The following is a 20,128-nucleotide window of genomic DNA, read 5'->3' as shown; positions in this document are numbered from 1 at the left end:
CGTGAGGCATGAGGAGCTGGCCAGGAAGGGCATAAAGGGATGTGAGGAACGTATGACCGGAAGCCCGAGGAAAGGGGGCTTTTGTGTGGTGGCTACAGTTTAGTGTCGCCTGCGGTTTTGTGGAACTCGGAACAGGTAACTAGTGAGCTGGGCCATCCAGCTATGAGCGTCCCAGCCCCAGTGCTGAATGGCTGTCTGATTTCTTCTTGCCCTTGGAGTAAAGACAAGAGGAGAAAGGAGCTAAAGGAGAAAGGCTACACATGAAGGAGCTGAAGGGGACTTGAAGGTCTGGAAGATTCTCAACTTCCCTGTGAAGTGAAGAATTAATTTCACCCAAAATGAGGTGTGGCCTTTGCCCTGGCTCCTCGGGACTTCCTGAGTGACAGGAGCTTCTCTGCTCCTCATGGTGAGCCCCTGGGGCCACGCCGGACACTGTATGCCAACGAGATGACTCAGGCTGGAGGCTGGCCATGCCCAACGGGCAACCATGTGATGAGAGGGTTGGGGCCCCGTGAGATCAGCCTCACCTCCGGGGGAAGTGTGTGTGTGTTGGGGAGGTAGAGATGAAGATCAAGGTTAACTACATGGGCAATAATTCAGTAGTGCCTACATAATGCCCCTTCGGTGAAAACTCTGGACACCTGGGGCACCTGGCTGGCCCAGTAGGGTTGTGTCTGCCTCTTTGGTTTCGGCTCAGGTGATGATCTCAGGGATTGAGCCCCATGTTAGGCTCCGAGTTCAGCAGAAATCTGCTTGGATAGTCTCTCCCTCTGCCCCTCCCCCTGCTCACGCTCTCTCTCTCTCTCTCTCTCAAATAAATAATAAATCTTAAAGATTTTTTTTATTTATTTGAGAGAGAGAGATCACAAGTAGACAGAGAGGCAGGCAGAGAGAGAGAGAGAGGGAAGCAGGCTCCCTGCTGAGCAGAGAGCCCGGTGCGGAACTCGATCCCAGGACCCTGAGATCATGACCTGAGCCGAAGGCAGCGGCTTAACCCACTGAGCCACCCAGGCTCCCTAGATAATAAATCTTAAAAAAAAAAAAAAACAAAACTCTAGACACTACAGCTTGGATGAGCTTGCTGGTGTGGCAGTATGCCATGCTGCTGGGAGCATGACATGTCCCCGGGGTCATGAAAGCTTTGCATTTGGGACCCTCTCAGTCCCAGATTCCACACTATGCATCTCTTCATTTGGCTATCATATTCTTTTGAAGTAATAACTATCATTTTAAGTCCAGTGCTGCCCTAAGTTCTAGAGCTACTGCCAGCAAATTACAGAGACTGAGGGACTCATGGGAATCTCTGCATTTGTAGGTGGCTGGTCTGTAGTGAGGGTGGCCCTGGGCACCACAGCCAACGAGCTTGCAGCTAATGTTAGAAGTCTTGGACAGACTTGGCAGACAGGAGGACTGTGGCCTTCACCTTGGGTTTGGCTGAGCCTGGGAACTCCCCAGATGGCAAGGCATGCTAAAATTGAGCAGGGAAGAGCGCTCTTGGGAGGGCCTGGTCTAAAGATGAAGCCCAGGGTATGACTAAAAAATTCTTTGTTAAGACTTCAGAAAGATCAAAGGCGTTGCCTAGAATATCCCTCAGTCAGACAACAGCGCTCTGGAGTTTAAGGATGTGCCTCACAGATTTTCTCAGTCAGACAACGGGGCATCTGTTAAATTTCTGGGCACTGTCACTCAACATCTCAGCAAAAGCCCAAAGTAAAGAAGGGCTTATCTTGAAGAGATCGTGGGCTTTACTTTTGTCTAAAGGAGTGAACTCCAAAGAGATTCATGCAAGACCCACACATTTTTTTTTTAAAAGATGATTATATAAAGAGAAACGTTGTCAGCTTGGACTGGAGGGGACAGAGATGGAACTAAATGAAAAGAGACCTTTGGGCCACCAAAGTTCCCTAGTGAGAAAGCAGGTCAGGAAAACCCTCTCAGCTGCAAACACATGTTACCCCTTATGAAACAGCAAGGAGGACTCCAAGTGAGGAGCCCAGCATCTAGACAGTGGAGCCAAGAACCATGGAGAAAGGCCCTAGGAAGTAGTAGGGGTGAGTTCTGATCAAGGAACTTCTCATAGTTGCTCAACTGGATTTCAGAACTCCTGGGACTAGTGACTCCTGTATGCGCTCCAGTCCTCTTCCTCTTTTTGAACAGGGAATACAGGCCTTACTCTGTGCCTGGCCCACCACTGTATGTGGGGCATGTGGCTGGTGCATCACTTGTCTCTTTGGTTCATGGGCCAACAGAGGGAGAGCTTCACCATGCCCAGACCCGATGCAGGTGACAAGCTTCCAGATGTTGGGTTGATACTGTCATGGGAAGAGACTTTGGGGGCACTTGGGGGGGGTGAGTGCATTTTCCATGAGGGCAGGGCACGAATTATCAGGGTCCCCAATGATCTTTGCCTTCTGGTGTATGCGGATGCCTTCTGCATTGTATCAGGGTTGGTCTGTTATGACCGATATAATTGTGAAGTGATGGTGTGTTGCTTCTGAGATTCGTTTATAAAAGACTGCATTTTCTGTCTTGGGCTCACTCTCATTATCTCTTGGGTTCCCTGCCTTTGGGGGAAGCCAGAGAGCCTACGTGGTAAGCAACTGAAGCCTCGAGCCAGAGCCAGTGAGGGACTGATGCCTGTCAACAATGATGTGTGTGAGTTTGGATGTGGATCCTCTAGCCCCACACAACTGTACCCCTGATGGAAAGCTTGACTTCAGCCTCACAAAAGACTCATAAAAAACCATCCAGCTGAGCTGCTCCCAGATTCCTGAATCTCAGAAATGGTGTGACACAATAAATGTTAGTTGTTTCAAGGTACTCAGTTTGGTGATTTGTTTTGGAGCAACAGAAAACTAGTACATCATATCACTGCCATTCATCTAGCCGCTCAATCATCCAAACATTATCCATCCACCCATCATCTACCCAATGAACCAGTGGCCTATCTAACTACCCATCCAAACATCTATTATCCATCCATCCATCTGTCTAACCATCACCCATCCATCTATCCCCCATAATCCACCTAATGAATATAGTGGTCCATCCGTCCATCCATCCATCCATCCATTCATCCATCTAACCATCACCCATCCATCTATCCAACATCATTCACCTAAAGAATACAATGGTCTTTCTATCATCCATCCATCCAGTGGTCCCCTCAACCACACTACCACCCTCTCTAAAGCTCAGTTATGTCAGCCCCCAGAGCACAGAGGTAATGTTTGTTCCTTCCAGGCCAGCCCTTACCTGAGCTACATCTAGATCCGACTCCACAGACTCAAGGTCCTTCCCTGAGGCCACGAGTTTGTGCATGTTCTCCATGTTCAAGTGTGGTCCATCTGGGAGATCAGCCTGTGGGGAGAGAGCAGACGCTTAAGGAAATCTGGAGTCTAGGAAGTGTTAACAGCAAGACAGTCTGGACATTTGAGATCAGGGGCAGCAGTGAGGGTTAAATGTCACACAGCTGGGACACCAAGGGGGTCAAACGGCGAAAGCAAATGAATTCTGGACCTGGGTGTTTCGAAGGTGGAAGTGGCCAGGGATGGATTGACAGGAAAAACTCAGAGATTCAAAGACCAAAGCCCAAGGCCAAGATACTCAGGCCCTCTTGGGAGTCTGGAGTCTGGGTCGAATGATGCAGAGTCCGTTAGCCCAGGTGTAAAGGTCACAGGCCACAGTCTTATTTCTCTGGTGGAGAAAAGATCTTGGGGGAAGGGCAGCTGGGGAAGGACGAGGAGAGTCAACAGCAGATAACATGGGCCCCTGAGTCAACGGTCACACTATCTGAACTCAAGTAAACAAAAAGTAGCTTCTGTGGTATATATAGCACCTACAGGGTATCAGGGGTCTACCAAGTGCTTCCCGTGAATGATCTCAATGAACCCTCCCAGCAATCACTGAGATGACTACTTGCTATGATCCCAGTTTTATAGATGAAGACACTCAGGGCCCACGTGTCCAGGGAAACACAGCTGGGAAGTGGCAGATTCAGGATTTGACTCCTGGTCTCTGTCATTTAAGACATTAGACATTCTTGACTCTTTGAGCTCCTGGATGATTGGTCATAAGCAAGGAGGGAGGGTCACCCATGCCAGTCCCAAACAGCCCAGGTTTTGGTCCAGATCACAGTTGAAGAATCTGGGATCTAGGCCTTAAAGGAACCCCATCTCACCCCAACCTTCCCACTGCACAGAGGGAGAAACTAAGGCCCAGAGAAGAACAAGATTCAAGCCAAAGGCCAAAGCAGCCTGAGTGCGGAGGGTTTACTTGGGAGGGACTGCTTACCGGAAGAGGACTTTGGGGCCGCCGTGTGGCTGGGGGTGCACTGGGGGTGGTGGCTCCTGAAGTCCCGTCCAGGATGGGTGCCAGGAGGCGACGGAGGTCAGGGCTGCAGAAGCGCCGGGGGTCAGCGGCCAGGGTGGCCTCGCTCAGTGCGGGAGGGTGCAGGAAGGCCAGGATCCGGGGACCAGAGGCATCTACGGGACACACAGATGGGGAGGACACAGGGCTGAGGGGCAGAGCCCTCCCCACCAATCCAGGGAGGCTCGCTGGCATTTTCCATAACCGATCAGGGTGAAGGCTGCTCACAGCACTGAGGAACTGAGTTTGGGGAACCACTGCTCTATCCCTTCAGTTGCTAGATCGTGGGGAGACCCTGGAGGGTCCTACAAGGGCCAATGTGGGGGCGATGGGGTGCTTGCATATTGGGGGGGACTTGCATATTAGGAGAAAAGACAGGCCCCAGGCCCCCAAGGAGGTTCTAAGGTCCCTGGAGTTGAGTTCTGAGGCAGAAAAGTAAAGGCTATCAGTGACCCCACACCACACCCAGGAGCATGGACTGCCAGCAACAGCTTGGAGAAGGAGACGGCCTTGAGGAGCCATTAGGAAGAAAAGCTCGCCCAGGATTGGGGGGGGGTAAGGTGGGGGAGAAAGAAGAGGGAGAAAGGAGCCCCAGGAGGATGATTATCGGATGCCAGTGAGCAGTGAAGTGGGAGCAGGGAACCAGCGGAAGGGTGGGGGCAGTGGGGAGCCACAGCAGGATTCGGAGCAGAGGAGCGTCAACTGAAGCGATCATCCCAGGGACACAGAAGTAGAAGGACCGAAGAAAGAAGAGCATTCTGGGCAGAGGGAGCCGCCAGTGCACAGGCCCTGAGGCATGAGAGTCTAGCATGTTCCAAGAGCACTAAGGGAGCTGGTGTGCTCAGAGGGTGAGTGAGAAGGGGAGGGAGGCAGGAGTCAGGTCACGCAGGGCCTGGTGAGCCCCATTCTTAAGGCATTTGGGCTTTTCCCTCAACCGTCCTGGGGCCACAACCCCTCCCAGCCCCAGCCCTGCCCCATACCAAGGCTGTCCCGGAAATTAGGGGCATCCTTCTGGCAAGGGGTGCCCTGCTGAACGGGTCTGCGAGAGTGTCTCTCCGTCTGCTCCAGGGACAGCACCACTCCAGTCTCTTCCACCCGGCTGGGGTATAGGGCAAAAAGGGGAACAGAAGTCAGAGAGGGTCCTCGGGCCCCGGCCCAGGCAGCCCCCTTAGATGATGTCCTGCCACAGGAGGCGATCTCGGTCAGGGCAGGAAGGCATTGTGCAAAAAATAATTTGCCACATTTATGCGTTTCTTTTATGGATTTAATTTTGGTTGAATGCTTTTTATCATAATAGCATTTAAAATAAAGTTATGTGTGTCTTCCCAAGCTCTCTCTGTGGAAGGAGACAGAAGAAAAAAAAAAGAGTTGGCATTTAGCACAGCTTGGGTAGAGAGGGGAAACGTGTGGGGGGGAAAACAAGGGACAGAGAAGGGGAGAGTCAAAAGGCATAAGAACAAAATATTCTATTTACTTATAAACATATTCTTATAATGATTGATGAAGTATATATATTTAACACTCTTACATTACCAAATATGAAGAATTCAGAAGGATATATTTTAATGAATAAGATTTTATTTATGAAGTCTCTATTCATAGACATTTTTCATATTCAAGGGGATGGATTTATAAATATATCCTTCTTATGTCCCCGGTGCCTCCCTTCCCCCCAGTCTCTAGCTGCTGAGAAAACCCAAATGTTCTCAGTCCAATCGGCTTTTGGAGAATCAGTCAGGGGGGGCTGAAAACCAGGGCCCTCGTTGCGTCTCATTTACATAACAATACCCAGGATGGCACATGGGTGATCCCCCCACCAGCTCTTTGAGAAGCTATGCCCCTTCCCCACCCTCACCAAACCCCTTCTGGGCTGGACACACCCCAGTTTAGGCTGGACCAAAGCCACACCAACCCCTTTGAAAAACACAAGCCTGTCCATGTCCCACATGTATACGCACGGTTCACACGCGCACACACAGGAACACAGAAACAGGTATATACCCAGACAGACGTGCATGCACAATCTGTACTCTCGCGCTCACACGTGCATATTCTGCATTCGTTCATCCCATAAACATGTCCTAGACAACTAGTACTGTCTGGTGGCAAAGAGCAACGGCTCTGTAGTCAGTGGTCTGGGGTCAACCGGCCTTGCCACTCTCTGTAATTAAGAACACATGGATGAAGTGTGTGTGACCTCGAGACTGTGGCTGAACCTCTCTGTGCCTCATTTTCCTCTTCTGTAAAGAGGCAATATAATAATACCTCCTCCTGGGTCCCTGCGTGGCTCGGTCAGTTAAGCGCCAACCTTCAACTCAGGTCATGATCTCTGGGTCCTGGGATCGAGTCCCGCATCAGGCTCCCTGCTCATCGGAAAGTCTACTTCTCCCCCCAGCCCCAACTCCTCCCCGCTGCTCATGTTCTCTCTCTCAGATAAATAGAATAAAAAAAATAATAATACTTCCTCCCCAGGTTGTTAGGAGGCTTAAGTGGGCTAATACACATAAAAGGCGTAGAACTGAGCCGGTACCTGGGGAGCGCTACCTAAGTATCTGCAATTCCCGAACAACAACTAGGTGCCAGGCGCTGTTCTAGGTGCTGAAGATTCAGTAGGGCCCCATGTAAATGAGTTTTATTCTTACAAAGCAATTGCTCACTGCAATGGAGGAAGGCTTGGGTCTGGGAGGGGAGGGTTTTTATACCACAAAGTATAAGCACCTGAGCACACAGAGACAGCCACACAACTGCCCACCACACAACACCTACACAGAACAAGGACAATTAATACCATAAGCTCCTTATTTCACTGGAATTAGGTAAGCCATTCCCTCCTCTCCCATCTCTGCCAAGAAAAGTGAACTCTCCGGGCCTGCTCTTTGCTTAGAGTACAGAAGACTGAAACCACAGGGCCTGGCCATAGAAAGGCAAATCTTCACAATGAGCAAAAGGAGTTTCCAGAAGAGGGAGGGGCAGGTCCCCTCTCTTTCGCAGTGACAATGGCAAGGCCTCTTGCCACATGGACAAGTTATTCAAAGGCTCTGATTGGGAAAGGTGTTAAAGTGAGAACATTCCACAGATAATTAGTCTTGTTTTCTCATGGGGCTTGAACTCCAGATGGTGAGATCAAAACCTGACCTGAGACCAAGAGCCAGACGCTTAAGCGACTGGAGCCACCCAGGTGCCCCTCCCCACTTCCATTTCCTAAGAGAATCTGTTCTTGATCAGAAAGATGTAGGGAAACCCATAAGGCTTTAGAAATTGAGAGCATGTCCTGGAAGAGAATTTTCAAAGAAGACCTGTAATTCTCTCTGTCTTCTGTGCTAATTTGCTGCCCCTCGTCACAATGTTGTCATGGTGAAAAACTTCTAATATGCTGAACTCAGTGGAAGAGAGCCTGTGATTTTGCCCCAGCGCATCCATTAGAATGGTTAAAATTAAAACCAAAGAAGACAAAAACAGAGGACACAGAACGCTGGCAGGCGGGAACCCTTACTCACTATTGCTGGTGCAAAGGCAAAATGGTGCAGCCTTTTGGGAAAATGACCTGGGAGTTTCTTACGAAGTTAAATACACACGGACCATGCCTAGGTGTTTACCCAAGGGAAATGAAAACATGATCTCACAAAAGCTTCCATGAGAATGTTTACAGTAGCTTTTTTTGTCATCACCCGAAATAGGAACCAGCCCAAGTGTCCTCCAAAGGCAAATGGACAAACAGACTCTGGTCTGTTCATATTCATACCAGAGGACACCACTCAGCATTAAAAAGGAGCGACCCCCACACACAGCACTGATACACTTTAAATATGTTATGCTAAGTAAAAGAAGCCAGACTCAAAGGGCTCCATCCTGCGGGATTCTTTGAACAGAACATTCTGGAAAGGGAAAAATGCTAAAGGTCAGAGGGCAGCTCGGTGGTTGCGAGGGACTGGCGTGGGGTGGGGTGCACTGGGATTCACTATGGCAGAATGTTTTTGGGTGATTCTCTGTAGCTTGACTGTGGAAGTGACTCCATAATCCCACGCCTTTGTCAAAACTCATAGTAGCATAGACCAAAAAGTGAATTTATTATATGTAGATTACACTTCAATATTTTAAAACGCAAAAGAGCCCCCACGATTCTGCTAGATTTCTTACTTTAATTTGAGTATGGAGCCCTTCTCAATTTCAGTGAACAGCACACACACGGGCGTGGGTGTGCACACACCCACGCCCGTGTATGTACGTGCAGGCACACCTGTGTGCATTCGGTCACACGTGGTCTGCAGACACAGACATGTGAGCACTTGTTCTCACCCTCATGTGCACACACACATGCGTCTCACACCCATGCAGACCAGACCCACGCATTGCACACCCCCTCCCACTTACCTGATCAGGAAGTGGACGCAGACGATACTCTCAGACTGGGGACCCCGGCCCCCTGAAACCACTGTGGCCTGGGTCTGGGTCCACAGATAGCCACCACTCCGGGCCAGGAAGCGATACTGCCCCGTTACTGCCTGGCCCTTGCTCAGCACTGGGGAAGGGGATGCAGGACGGGTCAGGGCCACAGAAGGGGCAGATGGGAAGAAAAGGCACTGGGGACAGGGGCTTGGGTATGAGGGGACCAGGGAAGAGAAGGTTCCTTGGGACATGGGGCATAGGGAGCTGGTGTCGGGGCATGGGGGGAAGGCTCCCCAGAGCATGGGGGGCTAGGGGGGCCTGTTTCAGAGTGCCAGGAGGTCCTACGTACAGGTGTGGATGCTCTGGCCAACGGCGTCCGAGTCCAGAGCGTGAATGTACTCGTAGGCCGAGCAGCCGATCAGGTCACTGGGGCTGTAGCCGGCGACCTCTGCAATCCTGGGGTGGGGGCAGTGGGGCCTGGTCAGTTTGACTGGCTGAGGTGGAGGGTGGGGCTGGGGGACAGGGGGATGAAGTCAGCAGGACAGAGACAGATAAGGTGGTAACAGAGGGAAAGGGAGAGTAAGAAACAGAAAAGGGATTATGATAGGCTGAATAACGGCCCCCAGAGAGGTCTGCCTCCTAATCCCGGGGACCTGTGATAACTGTGACCTCACAGGGCAAAGGGGACCCCGCAGGGCTGATTAAGGGCGGGGTCTTGAGATGTGGAACTTCACGTGGACCAGCCTGGTGGGCCCTGTGTGGCAATGGGGGCCCTTATAGAGAAATACGGAGAATAGGACAGGTTCTGTTCTGTTCTGATGGAGGCAGATGGCGGGGCCATGTGTTTTGAAGATGGAGAAAGTGTTTTGAAGATGGAGAAAGGGGGCTCCAAACCAAGGAATGTAGAGATTCCAGAAGTGTTTAAAGCAAAGTGACTCCAGAGGAATGCGGCCCCTGACTTTAGCTTCACCGGACTCATGTCAGGCTTCTGGCCTCCAGAGCTCTGAGATGGTGAATGTGTGTTGTGTTGAGCCCCGTGGCCTGTGGGGAAGTTACGGCCGCAGCAGGAAATGGACGGGGGTGAGGGGGATGGGATGAGTAAAGCAAAGGAGGAGAGAAAAGGACCGGGTAAGAGAAGGGAAGGAAGAAAATCAGAAAAAGAGAAATAGGAAGAAATGAATAAAATAAAACGTAACAATGATGATAATGATTAAAAATATACACTTCTGGGGTGCCTGGCCGGCTCAGTCGGTGGAACATGTGACTCTTGATCTCAGGGTTATGGGTTCAAGCCCCACTTAATAAATAATAAAATTTTTTGTTTTGTTTTGTTTTGTTTTTTGGTTTAATATACCTCTATGGCGTTCTGCACCAGGCAATGCACTGGTGCATTGTCAGAACAGCTGCTGTAAGGGGCGCCTGGGTGGCTCAGTGGGTTAAAGCCTCTGCCTTCAGCTCAGGTCATGATCTCAGGGTCCTGGGATCAAGCCCAGCATCTGGCTCTCCGCTCGGCAGGGAGCCTGCTTCCTCCTCTGTGCCTGCCTCTCTGCCTACTTATGATCTCTGTCCATCAAATAAATAAATAAAATCTTTGGGGAAAAAAAAAAAAACAGCTGCTCTAAGGAGGTTCTGGTACCACTCCCTAAGACAGACCAGGAGAGCACAGCACAGAGAGGTGCCCACGTTTGGCCAAGGGCACACAGCTCGGCTTTAAAACCAAGCCCAGACTTGCCATGCCCAAGCACAACTTCAGGCCGAGGGAAGGAGGGAAGATGCAGGAACATGAAGGGCCCTTCCATGTTGGGCACTGTGCTAACTGCTTTAGGTGCACTGACTCGTTTAAGGAAAGCAACAGAAGGACAGGGAGGGAGTAACGAAGACTCAAAGGGGACAGGAAGAGAACCCAAGGCAAAAAGACCCACAGAGAATGCCAAGACAGACAGCCACACAAGACAGAGATAGATGGCATCAGAGAGAGACGGAGATGGACCAGAAGGAGAACTGGGGGGCAAGAGAAAAACCAGGGAGGGGCCCAGGGGCAGAAAGGAAGAGGAAGAGCCAAGCCAATGGAGGGGTGGGGTGCAGCGGGGCCGCTGCCCACCTCTCATCACAGTAGGTGAATTTCATGTCCAGGCTGTGGCGGCTGAGGAAGGCCCCCCGGCCCAGTGGGGGCTCCAGGCTGCCCGGGTGGGGGATGGCTTCACAGATGAGCACCAGGCATTGCAGGGGGGGCTCCAAGTTGGGGCTTCCTGCTGGGGACGTCTGTGCAGGGGGCTTGTAGGCCCTCATGTGTCCAGAGCAGTGCAGCACCTGGTTGGGGGGAGGGGGGGCAAGGTGGGGAAGCACGTGGGCCTGGGGCTCCCGTGGGGCTGGGAGGTAGGTCTCTGGGGACCCCACCGGGAGCTGAGAAGGAGAAACCCCAGACCCTCCTCCAGGCCAGGCCCTGCCCACCTTCCAGGTGGCCGCCTTGAGGTTGAGGGTGCGCCCGCGGCCGGTGAGGGTGCTCTTCATACGCAAGGAGAAGCAGCGCTCGGTGGGGGCCTCCGGCTTCTTTTTGGACAGGCCTGGGGAGGGCCCCGGGGAGGGGGGTGAGCAGGGCACCAGGTGGCTCTGGACAGCTCCCAGTTCCCTCCAGCGCCCCGCCAGCCTCATTCCCAGAGCGGAGACCTGGAACAGGAGGGCCTGGGGGGGGGGGGGGGCAATGCTCTTTCAGAGCTCCCAGGGCAGGACCACGGCCCCTCCTTCCAGCTTCCTCAGTCCAGGCCTCCAGAGGAGGAGGGGACACGCTGAGGGAAAGGGGGAGCCGCAGCTTTTACAACCGGGGTCAGAGGCCTCTAAGGGACTCACTCTGCCGAGGGGTCAGGGCGTCCTGTAGCTCCTCTTGGTCACAGGGATGGATGAAATCAAAGATACTGTGTCCAATGAGCTCCAGCTGCCAGGGAGGGAAGCAGGGGCAGTGTGGGGGTTAGAGCACTTTCACCGAGTCCTCCTTCCTCAGCCTCGCCATCCCTGCCCTGATTTATAAGCCTGGATTACTTCACTAGTTTGTTCGTTTGTTCATTCATTCATTCATTCATTCACTTACACACTCACTAAGCAACCCTCTCTTTAGCACCTGCTATAGCCAGGCCCTCTTCCAGATGGGTGGGCAAAGCTATGACCACACAGGAAAAATCCCTGCCTCTCAGAGCTTACTGGCTGGCAGGGCAGGTGGTCAATAAAGAAACCAATTAAACAAAACACAGACATAAAATAATATGTACATAATAGGAAGAAAACTGGAATAAGGCCATGAAATGACAGCATGCTATCTTAGACACCATAGTCAGAGCCCATGTCTTGAGGGGACACTGAAACAAATCGCTGAACCAAGCCAGTGAGGTGGTCCTGTGGCTCTCTGGAGTGTTCTGGAAGAGGGAACAGCAAGTGCAAAGGTCCTGAGGTGAGACCCCATTCAAATCCCATCTGGTTGCCGAGCCAAAGATTTGACAAGTTATTTCAGTTCCGGAAATGGGCATGGTGCTGGCGGGAGGGGACTCTGGTGGAAGGGGACCCACACAGCTCCCAGTCCAATAGTGGTGCTGACTCGGGGAAGAGGGCTCGCTCTCCTCTGACAGCACTTCCTCCAGCTAGATTCAAATCCTGGTCTGCCACTTCCTAGCTTTGGGGCCTTGGGACATTCCTCTCTCTGAACCCGAGAAGAGCTCAAGCTAACAGAGAAATTGGTACCAGGAGCAGGATAACAAGGCAGGAGAAAGGAACAGATGACAACTGTGGAGCCTATTTATGTGAAATAGAAAAAAAAAAAAACACTAACTGTCCTGTGGGGCATGCCGTATGGGTTAGCTGAAATCAGTTCTCACCTGTGTGTCCTGCCTTCTCGTCCCCAGACCCCTGCTCGTACTCCTCCCATCCAGGGCCCTGCACCCCTCCCTGTAGATGGATCCTCAGCCTCCAGTCTCATCCCCTCCAACTCTAATTCTGTGTGCACCAAGTTGGGGGGGGGTGCTTTTCCAATGGTAAATCCAATTCTGCCTCTCTCACAGCCTCTCCCCCGCTGAAAATACATCTATGGTTCCCTAGTGCCCTGGCAATAAACTTAATTTGGCCCTAAATTATCCAGCTCTGTTGACCTCTCTAGACCTTTTTCTCTCACCTTTCCCACTGCAATCTGCACTGAGCCAGGATAAACACCTTTATTCCCCCCGCCCCCACTCCAGTGCTGTTTTATCTCACCTCTGGGTCTTTGCATGTTCTGTTCCCTCACACATACGCATTCCCAGTCTTCACTGTTCCCATCCACTCCCCAAACCTTCTGACCGGCTAAGTCCTTCATTAAGGTTTCGGCTCAGATGTCTTCTTTTCTAGAAAGTCCTCGACGCCCCCTGAGGCTGGCTCAGGCAACCCCCTTCCCCTGGCTCACATGGCCCCCTAGGCTGTCCCATCCCTGCCCTGACCCTTCTGCAGCTTCCCGTCGGGTGACACATCTGTCTCCCCTCTGTGCTGGGAGCCCTGTAAAGACAGGGCTAGGCCAGTCTCAGTCACGTCCGTATCCCGGCATCACCTGCACGGGGCCAGGCACAAAGCAAGCAGCTCCTCTCACCTGACTGAGGCCCAGGTGTTTGCTGACATTCTCCGACAGGTAAGCCATGTCTCCCTCGGCAGTGAGCACCATGACGAAGCCCTCCAGGGCCTTCAGGTAGCAGGCATCCAGAGCTTCGCCCCCTGCTCCCACCTGGTTCCACTCCCCTGGTGTCCGGGCCAGGGCGGAGGGGGTTCTCTAGTCAGCCAGCCACGGGGCCACCCTGGCTAGCCTCCCTTTGCCTTCCCTCACTCTGAAGAACTTACAGGTGCCCCCAGGTGAGCAAGAATATGTTTGGGAGTCCCAAGGAAGGGGGCAGGGTTTTCCCAGGGGCACAGAATTCTAAGGAGGTGGGGGTCTCCCACAAGAATCCAATTCAAAGGTGGGGGAGTGGTCTCCTAGGAGGCCAGGCAGACTTTTAAAAGGATGGGATCCCTAGGGGTCAAAATTTAAGGTTAAAATTCTGACTAGAGGGAGTCAGAATTCTAAACGGGGGTGGGGAAGGCCTCCCAGGGCTTCAGAATTTCAGAATTCTTGGGGCCTTGTAGATGGGCAGAATTCTAAAGAAGCAGGGACTCCCAGGTGACGAGGATTCTAAAAGGGCAGAGCCTCCCAGAGAAGTAAAATTCTACAGGGCAGGGAAGGAAGTCTCAGGGGCAGAGCCTGCCAGAAGATGGCTCCACATTCCTCCTAAATAAAATGTTTTCAGGGTCCTAGAGATTCCGGGGGTGTGTGTGTGTGTGTGTGTGTGTGTCTCTCTCTCTCTCTCTCTCTCTCTCGCTCGCTCGCTCGCTCGCTCTCTCTCAGACCCCCTGCAGGGTAGAATTCTACCTGGGTGGGAATTCAAGAGGAAGGCTCCGAGGGGAGGGGCGATGGACCTAAGGAGCTAGGGAGGGCGCGCTCTCAGGTGGTCATTAAAAATTGGGCAGCTAAGCCTCCCAGGGATATTTATCGCAAGAAAGTCTTCCTGGGGGCCAAATCCTAAGGGTTGAAGCACCCAAGGGAGTTCGATGGCCTCCTATTCCTTAGAATTCCAACTCGAAGGAGGTGGGGCTTCCCAGGGGGCGGGACCGCACACGTGATCGACTCAGGAGGGGGCGGGGCCTCGTGCGGGAAGGGGGCCCCTCCGCCGGGAAGACGTTAGGGGTTGGGGCCTTGCCCAAGTGGGCGCTCCCGGGGGCGGGTCTCACCTGCCTCGCAGAGGCGGTGCATGCGCAGGTAGCTGATGGTGAGGCGCATGATGGAGGCCTTGTCCAGGTGGGCGCTGACTCCGCGCGCGAAGGGCAGCGTGTGCGCCAGCTGGTACAGCACCTCGGTCTCCTGGCTGCGCCGGCTGCGGGCCGCATCCCGGGACTTTTCCTTGCGCAGCTCGGTGCTCGACCTGCGGACATCGGCAGCGTTCACTGGCGGCGCCCCCGGAAGGGAAAGAGTTGGATGGGACATGCACGTGGGGCACTGCCACATGGGGCCCCGGGCCCAAAGAGGGCAGGGCCGCGACCGTGCACGTCTCGCTGTGTGGCCCGGGCGAGTTCCCGGAGCTCTCTGGGCCTGCGAGGGTTATACTCTGGGGCAGCTCCTAATCGCGGATTTTATCTGTCCCTGCGCCAGCCCATGCTGCCCCCAGCGCCTCACTCTCTGAGGCGTGCCCAGGGCCGCTGTCCCCTCCCTGACTTATCTGCTGTTTGTTCCCTGGGCTGGGGACGCCTGGGAGACCGGGAGGCCTCTTGCTGGGAGGGGGCTGGCAGAGCTGGCCCCAAGCCAGGGAAGGGAGGGATCATGAAGATGTCAGAAGCCTCCGGGCCCCCTGCCCTCTAGCCTCCCTGAACCCCCTCTCCTGCCCTTTCCCCTCCTCAGCTGAGCTGAATCCTCAGAATCTTAGAACACAGATCTCAAAGTCCAACGACCCACCAACAGGGGCCCTGCTGATGTGACACAGCAAACCAACTCCAGTGTTCTGTCGAGCCAACAGCTAACCACTAACCCCTACCCTTCAATCCACTTCAAATACCTGACTTCTATGGGTGGGATGAGGTGGGGGTGGAGGTTGAAGGATGAGTATTGTTTTGTCAGAAATATCTGCCACGTATCCAGCTTCTTCCCTGTGCCAAGTGAGTAACTCACATTAAACCCACTAAGAGCTCAGACAACCCCAGCAAGAAGGTAATGACGTTAGCCCATTGAACATATGAGGAAACCAAGGCACAGAGAGGTTGCAGTGTTTGCCCCTAAGGAGTGAGGCCACGTTTGGACTGTGGTCTGCCTGAACTCTTCAGCCTTCTCTGTCCTATCTCCAGGTTTATCTCCAGGTTATCTCCAGGTTAGTGATTCTCCCTGTCTTAAATGTCTGAATCCAAACAACACAGTTTTTGAAAGAAAAAAAAAATTGGAGTATATTATATATAGTACAGTCTGCATAATCTTCTTTATATTTATAATATTGATAAAACCATTAATAACAAGTTATGAACTGCTGAGCGTGCGTCTGGCACTGTTCTAAGTACTTCACCTATGTGCACTCACTCAATCCCAGGAGGCACCTTAAATTTCCACTTCACAAAGGGGACACCAGGGCTCTGAAAGGTAAAGTCCTTTGCACAAAAAGTCACAAAGCTAGTAACTAACTGGCCAGGATGTGAACTCAGGCGGTGGGGTTCCAAAGCCTTCTCTCTGATTCCTTCCTTGTGACCCACTCCGGGGAAGCAGAACTCTAGGAAGAGAGGCTGTCCCTTCCAAAACCAGAGGCCACTCCTGGGGATGGCATCAACCTCAGGGCCCCAAGCAGACCTGCAGCCCCACCCATGGGCACGACTGGGAGAGCGAATTGGAGAGCGAGGGGCTGTCCTGTCAGGCCCCAGAGGGAAAAAACTCCCTGCATCCAGTGGGAGGCACAGAGGGGGGCAGGCTGGGTGGAGGGGTGGAGGGAGCCAGCGGTCAACCCCATCCCCTCCCTGCTAGCTGGTGGGAGGCGGGGGCCTCCAGTCCTGCTCTGCCCAGAGGACATTCCGTCCTGTCCTGTTCTGTTCCAGCCCTGTTTGTCTTCCTGCCCAGAGGGTGGGGGTGGGCGGGCCTCACCGAGCGGAGCGGGGGCCCAGACAGAGGGAGAGGGAGTGGGAACGGGAATGGGGGTGGGGCCAGCCCCCCACCTCCCAGGCAGCTGGGCTCTGTAATCCTCTCCGTGGCAGACTTCTCCCTCCATAGAAGGAGCCAGCTGGTGGCTGCAGCGGGACCCTCCTTCCAGCTCCCCGCCTGATCTCCGGACGTTCTTCTGACAGGAAGTGTGGGCCTTTCGCTGGCTTCAGCTGGCTTCAGAGACGCCTGGGTCTCTGGCCTTTCATTAAACGGAGGAGCTAAATGGAGTAGGGACGAGCTCGACCGGAGCAGAGGTCCAGTGTCTTGGCTCCACCATGTATGAGCTGTTTAACTCTGGGACAAACGGCAGGCCCTCCCTGAGCATAACAACACGACCCCACGGGGTTGTTGTAAAAATTACACGAATTCATATACATCAAGGACTTAGAACAGGGCCTGGCCATCGATGAGTGCCATGAGAGGGCTACACTTCTGATTACTCCCTTTTTGTCCACATCGGGAATGGAAGGCTCTGGAGTCTCCTGCACACTGGAGATATGCATGGGCTTTGGTGGGAACCCCGTGGTCTGGTCTCTGTGCCATCACACACACAACCTTTACACAAGCACCTTGGAAGTAGACCAAAGTGTCATGAGAGTAATCACGCTCGCTTTGCGGTACTGAGCACTCAAGGAGCCAGAGACCCCCTTAAATCCTCCCAATGGCCCAATGCAGCAGGAAAAATGATCTCCCTTTCACAGGGCCTGAACCCAAGGCTCTGAGCAATGGCCTCACTGGCCCAAGTTACCCCGCTGGTAATCAGGGCCCCCACCACATGGCAGCTGTGGTCCACCAACCTCAAGTGAGTCCCACGGAGCATCTACTTCTACCCAGAACGCTGTCTGACTTAAACACAGTTTGTTGTGACCTGTGGGGTATCCTGCCCCCCAAAGATCAGTTCCCTCACTGCTCCTTACTTTGATGTGGTGCAGGGAAGGGGCGGTATGATTCCCCCCCACCATCACCATTTTCCAGGATATGTCACTGAGGCTCAGAGAGGCAGTCAGGGGCCCCAGGCCACACATTCCAGAAGCAGATGGATGAGCTGGGATCTGAACATGACTTTAGGGCCTGTGCGCTTAAATGCCATGCTTCAGAGGGCATGTCCACCCCAGGAGCCCCTGCCCTGTCCCTCCTTTGCCCAGTAGCCTCAGTGCCTTCCCGTGTCCCACCTCTGCTACCTCCGGATTTCCCCAGCTGGCCAGTCTCCCTGGCTGGCCCCATGCCCAGCCCTGGTCCAGCCCCCTGGCACACTGCCCAGGTTGGGACGTGCAGCTGGAACCCTGCCACCCTTCCCCTGTGTTCCAGCAGAGAACAGGGGGTGGGGCCAGGGCCTTGGAGGCCCCAGGGTGAGGCCTGGGAATGGGGGCTGGGGCCCGGTGGCCTCTCCCCAGCCCCGGCCAAACCAAGAGACAGAGAAGCCCACCTCTGCAGAAATTGCCACCCGAGAGCAAAGGCAAGGAGAAAGTAGGAAGACGCAGAGCCATAGTCAGGGCTGCTCCTGGCCCTCTCTCTTCTGACACTGAGCTGGGTAGTGGGGGTCTTGAAAAAAGTGTAAAGGATCTAGGGGGCCTTAGGTTGTGTCTGGGCAGGGACCCCTCTGGGCACTGCGAGGCCAGAGGCAGGGTTGGGAAAGGAGTTGGGGTAGGGTCAGTCAGGAGGACTCTCTCTGCCTCTGCCTCTGCTCATTCCCAAGGACATGGTAACCCAGTAGGGTGCCTGTACCCTGAGTCCTATCTTCCCTTGGAACCCTCTGATCCGGGGGGCACCGAGGCCCTTACACCCATCAGGGACTTCCCAAGAACATCCCTGCCTGGGGTGGGATGGCAGGAAGCCTGAGTTGGAAGAAGGGAAGGGGGTGAGGCAGTACGGGGGCCCACTCACCATCACCCAGGCCCCCTTTGGCCCAAGTGCCATCCTAGGGGTGCAGGAGGGGACGGAGCGCGGCCGGGATCCGGGTGCGAGTTATGAGTGGGTGGTGCGCAGCAATGGGATGACACCACAGGAAAGGGCTGGCCTTGGTGGGGAGGGGGGAGCGCCCCAGCTCAGCCAAGAGGGGCCCCCACCTAGCCAGGAGGGGGCGCTGGGAGGGGCTGGGCTGAGGCTGGCCCAGAAGGGGTGGGATGGAGTTCCCTGGCAGGCCCAGAGCCAAAGACTGGAATAGAACTGAAGGGGCGAACAGCAGTGGGGGGGGGGGGGGGTCAAAAACATGAGGGTGTGGACAGATCCAATCAGACCTGGGAAGCCAGGGAGGAGGGAAGGGGGTGAGGTTTCCTGGATGCCTCAGATTGGACAAGGGAAACCAAGGGTCTGTAAGATTTTTCCAGGACCCCAAGAAAACATGGCCAGATAGACCCCTTGGCGTTGGACCCAGAGCACTCAGCAGCTCTGCACCTGCTGGGCGGTGATCACAGAAACCTACCCTCCCGCCAGGAGGACCCAGCTGAACACTTAGGCAGGGCGTGCTCCCATCAGAGCTTGCACTGAATCCGGTACAGCACCCTCCATGGGGGATTCCCCAAATAAGGCTTGGATGGTGTGCCCCTGTCCACAGTCACAGGCACTGAGTGGGGGTGGAGAGGAAGATAAGGGGCTAGACCTGGAAAGTCGGTCAGGCTGTTTCTCTGTTATTGAAAGGGGTGACTCTCCCTTTCAAAAGGGTACAGAAAGGTCCCTGGGAAAGGTCCCAGGTAGCTGCTGAAAGGTGACCCCCTCTACTTATTTCTAGGGGACCCAAGGTTTGAAAGTCTGTCAGGGACCATCCAATTATAAGGGCTCTCTCTGCTCTTGAACTCTTGAATCTGACTTCCCATTCCAAGGGACTCCCTGGATCTGTGAAAGCTTAGTCTGGGGGCACCCCATATACCCTTGGATCCCCGGTCCCGTAGCAAGGAACAACCTCAATTCTGGGAATTCGGAGGCCGGTAGGTTCAATACGTGGAAGGAGAATGCCTTCCTCAGAAGCCCGGGAACTACTCGAACACAAGCACCCCCAATTCCGTAGGGGCCCTAACCTGGAGGGAAAGCGAACCCCGAGCAGCAGGAAATTGGGGATCACCACCCCGAAGTCACTCCAGGCTAAAGGGGCGGGGCGGGGCAGCCGGGGACTTGGGGAACCCCCCTCGCCTGCAGTCCGGTAGGATGGTGGGTGCGGCGGGCAAGTACCTCCAACCGCGCGGCCCGGGGCCTCCTCGGCTTCCCCCGTGCATCCCCCCCGGCTCGGGGGTCCCTGCAAGGATAGCCCCCCGCTTCCCATCATTCCTGCCCCGAACCCCAGTACCTGGCACGCTGTAGCCCCAGAGCCATGGCTCGCCGTTGTCGCTCCCGAGCCCTTCGAGGCCCCTAGCCCCCTCCCCTGGCCCTGAGAGCCCCCTCCCCAGCTCCGCCCCCCGCCGCGCCCGGCCCGCGGCTCCGGTTGGACGACGGGTGTGTCACTTCCAAGAAAGAGGCGGGACCAGACGAGGACCTGAAACTCTCGGAGTGGGGGGATACCGCGGCAAACACCGACCCCCCCGCCACACCCCTAGCCGCGGACTTCCTCCGTAGTGTCGCCCGCAAGGTCCGCGGGCCGCGCCTCCTGGCCCAGCCTCTCTCGCCAAGTTCTGACACCAGCCCTCTCCCGAACCCACCGAGCTCACCCGACCCTGATACCGCACCCTCTAA

The 20,128-nt window shown here is 54.3% G+C and overlaps 1 protein-coding gene across 10 annotated transcripts in view; it reads right to left on the bottom strand.

Annotated features, from left to right (window-relative positions):
* Window positions 1-19,820, bottom strand: part of HIF3A (hypoxia inducible factor 3 subunit alpha) — a 28,065-nt gene extending 8,245 nt beyond the window's left edge. For 2 of the 10 annotated variants that reach the window (XM_047710878.1, XM_047710877.1), the window contains exons 1-11: window positions 19,746-19,820; window positions 14,527-14,717; window positions 13,358-13,503; window positions 11,602-11,686; window positions 11,206-11,318; window positions 10,856-11,064; window positions 9,104-9,210; window positions 8,740-8,887; window positions 5,349-5,467; window positions 4,294-4,484; window positions 3,256-3,360 (exon numbers count right to left, since the gene is read on the bottom strand). In XM_047710878.1, the coding sequence (XP_047566834.1) occupies window positions 3,256-3,360; window positions 4,294-4,484; window positions 5,349-5,467; window positions 8,740-8,887; window positions 9,104-9,210; window positions 10,856-11,064; window positions 11,206-11,318; window positions 11,602-11,686; window positions 13,358-13,503; window positions 14,527-14,717; window positions 19,746-19,771 (1,440 nt within the window). In that variant the 5' untranslated portion in view covers window positions 19,772-19,820. Of the gene's footprint in view, window positions 1-3,255; window positions 3,361-4,293; window positions 4,485-5,348; window positions 5,468-8,739; window positions 8,888-9,103; window positions 9,211-10,855; window positions 11,065-11,205; window positions 11,319-11,601; window positions 11,687-13,357; window positions 13,504-14,526; window positions 15,140-16,479; window positions 16,665-18,349; window positions 18,438-19,745 lie in introns of those variants that run through there. The other 8 variants (XM_047710875.1, XM_047710880.1, XM_047710879.1 and 5 more) reach the window with 8 other exon arrangements.
* Between the last annotated feature and the right edge of the window lie 308 nt (window positions 19,821-20,128).

This window comes from Lutra lutra, chromosome 17, assembly GCF_902655055.1.
Source record: "Lutra lutra chromosome 17, mLutLut1.2, whole genome shotgun sequence".
Taxonomy (NCBI): Eukaryota; Metazoa; Chordata; class Mammalia; order Carnivora; family Mustelidae; genus Lutra; species Lutra lutra.
Note: the sequence above shows the minus strand (reverse complement) of the source record. Positions and strands in the feature narration are given on the sequence as shown.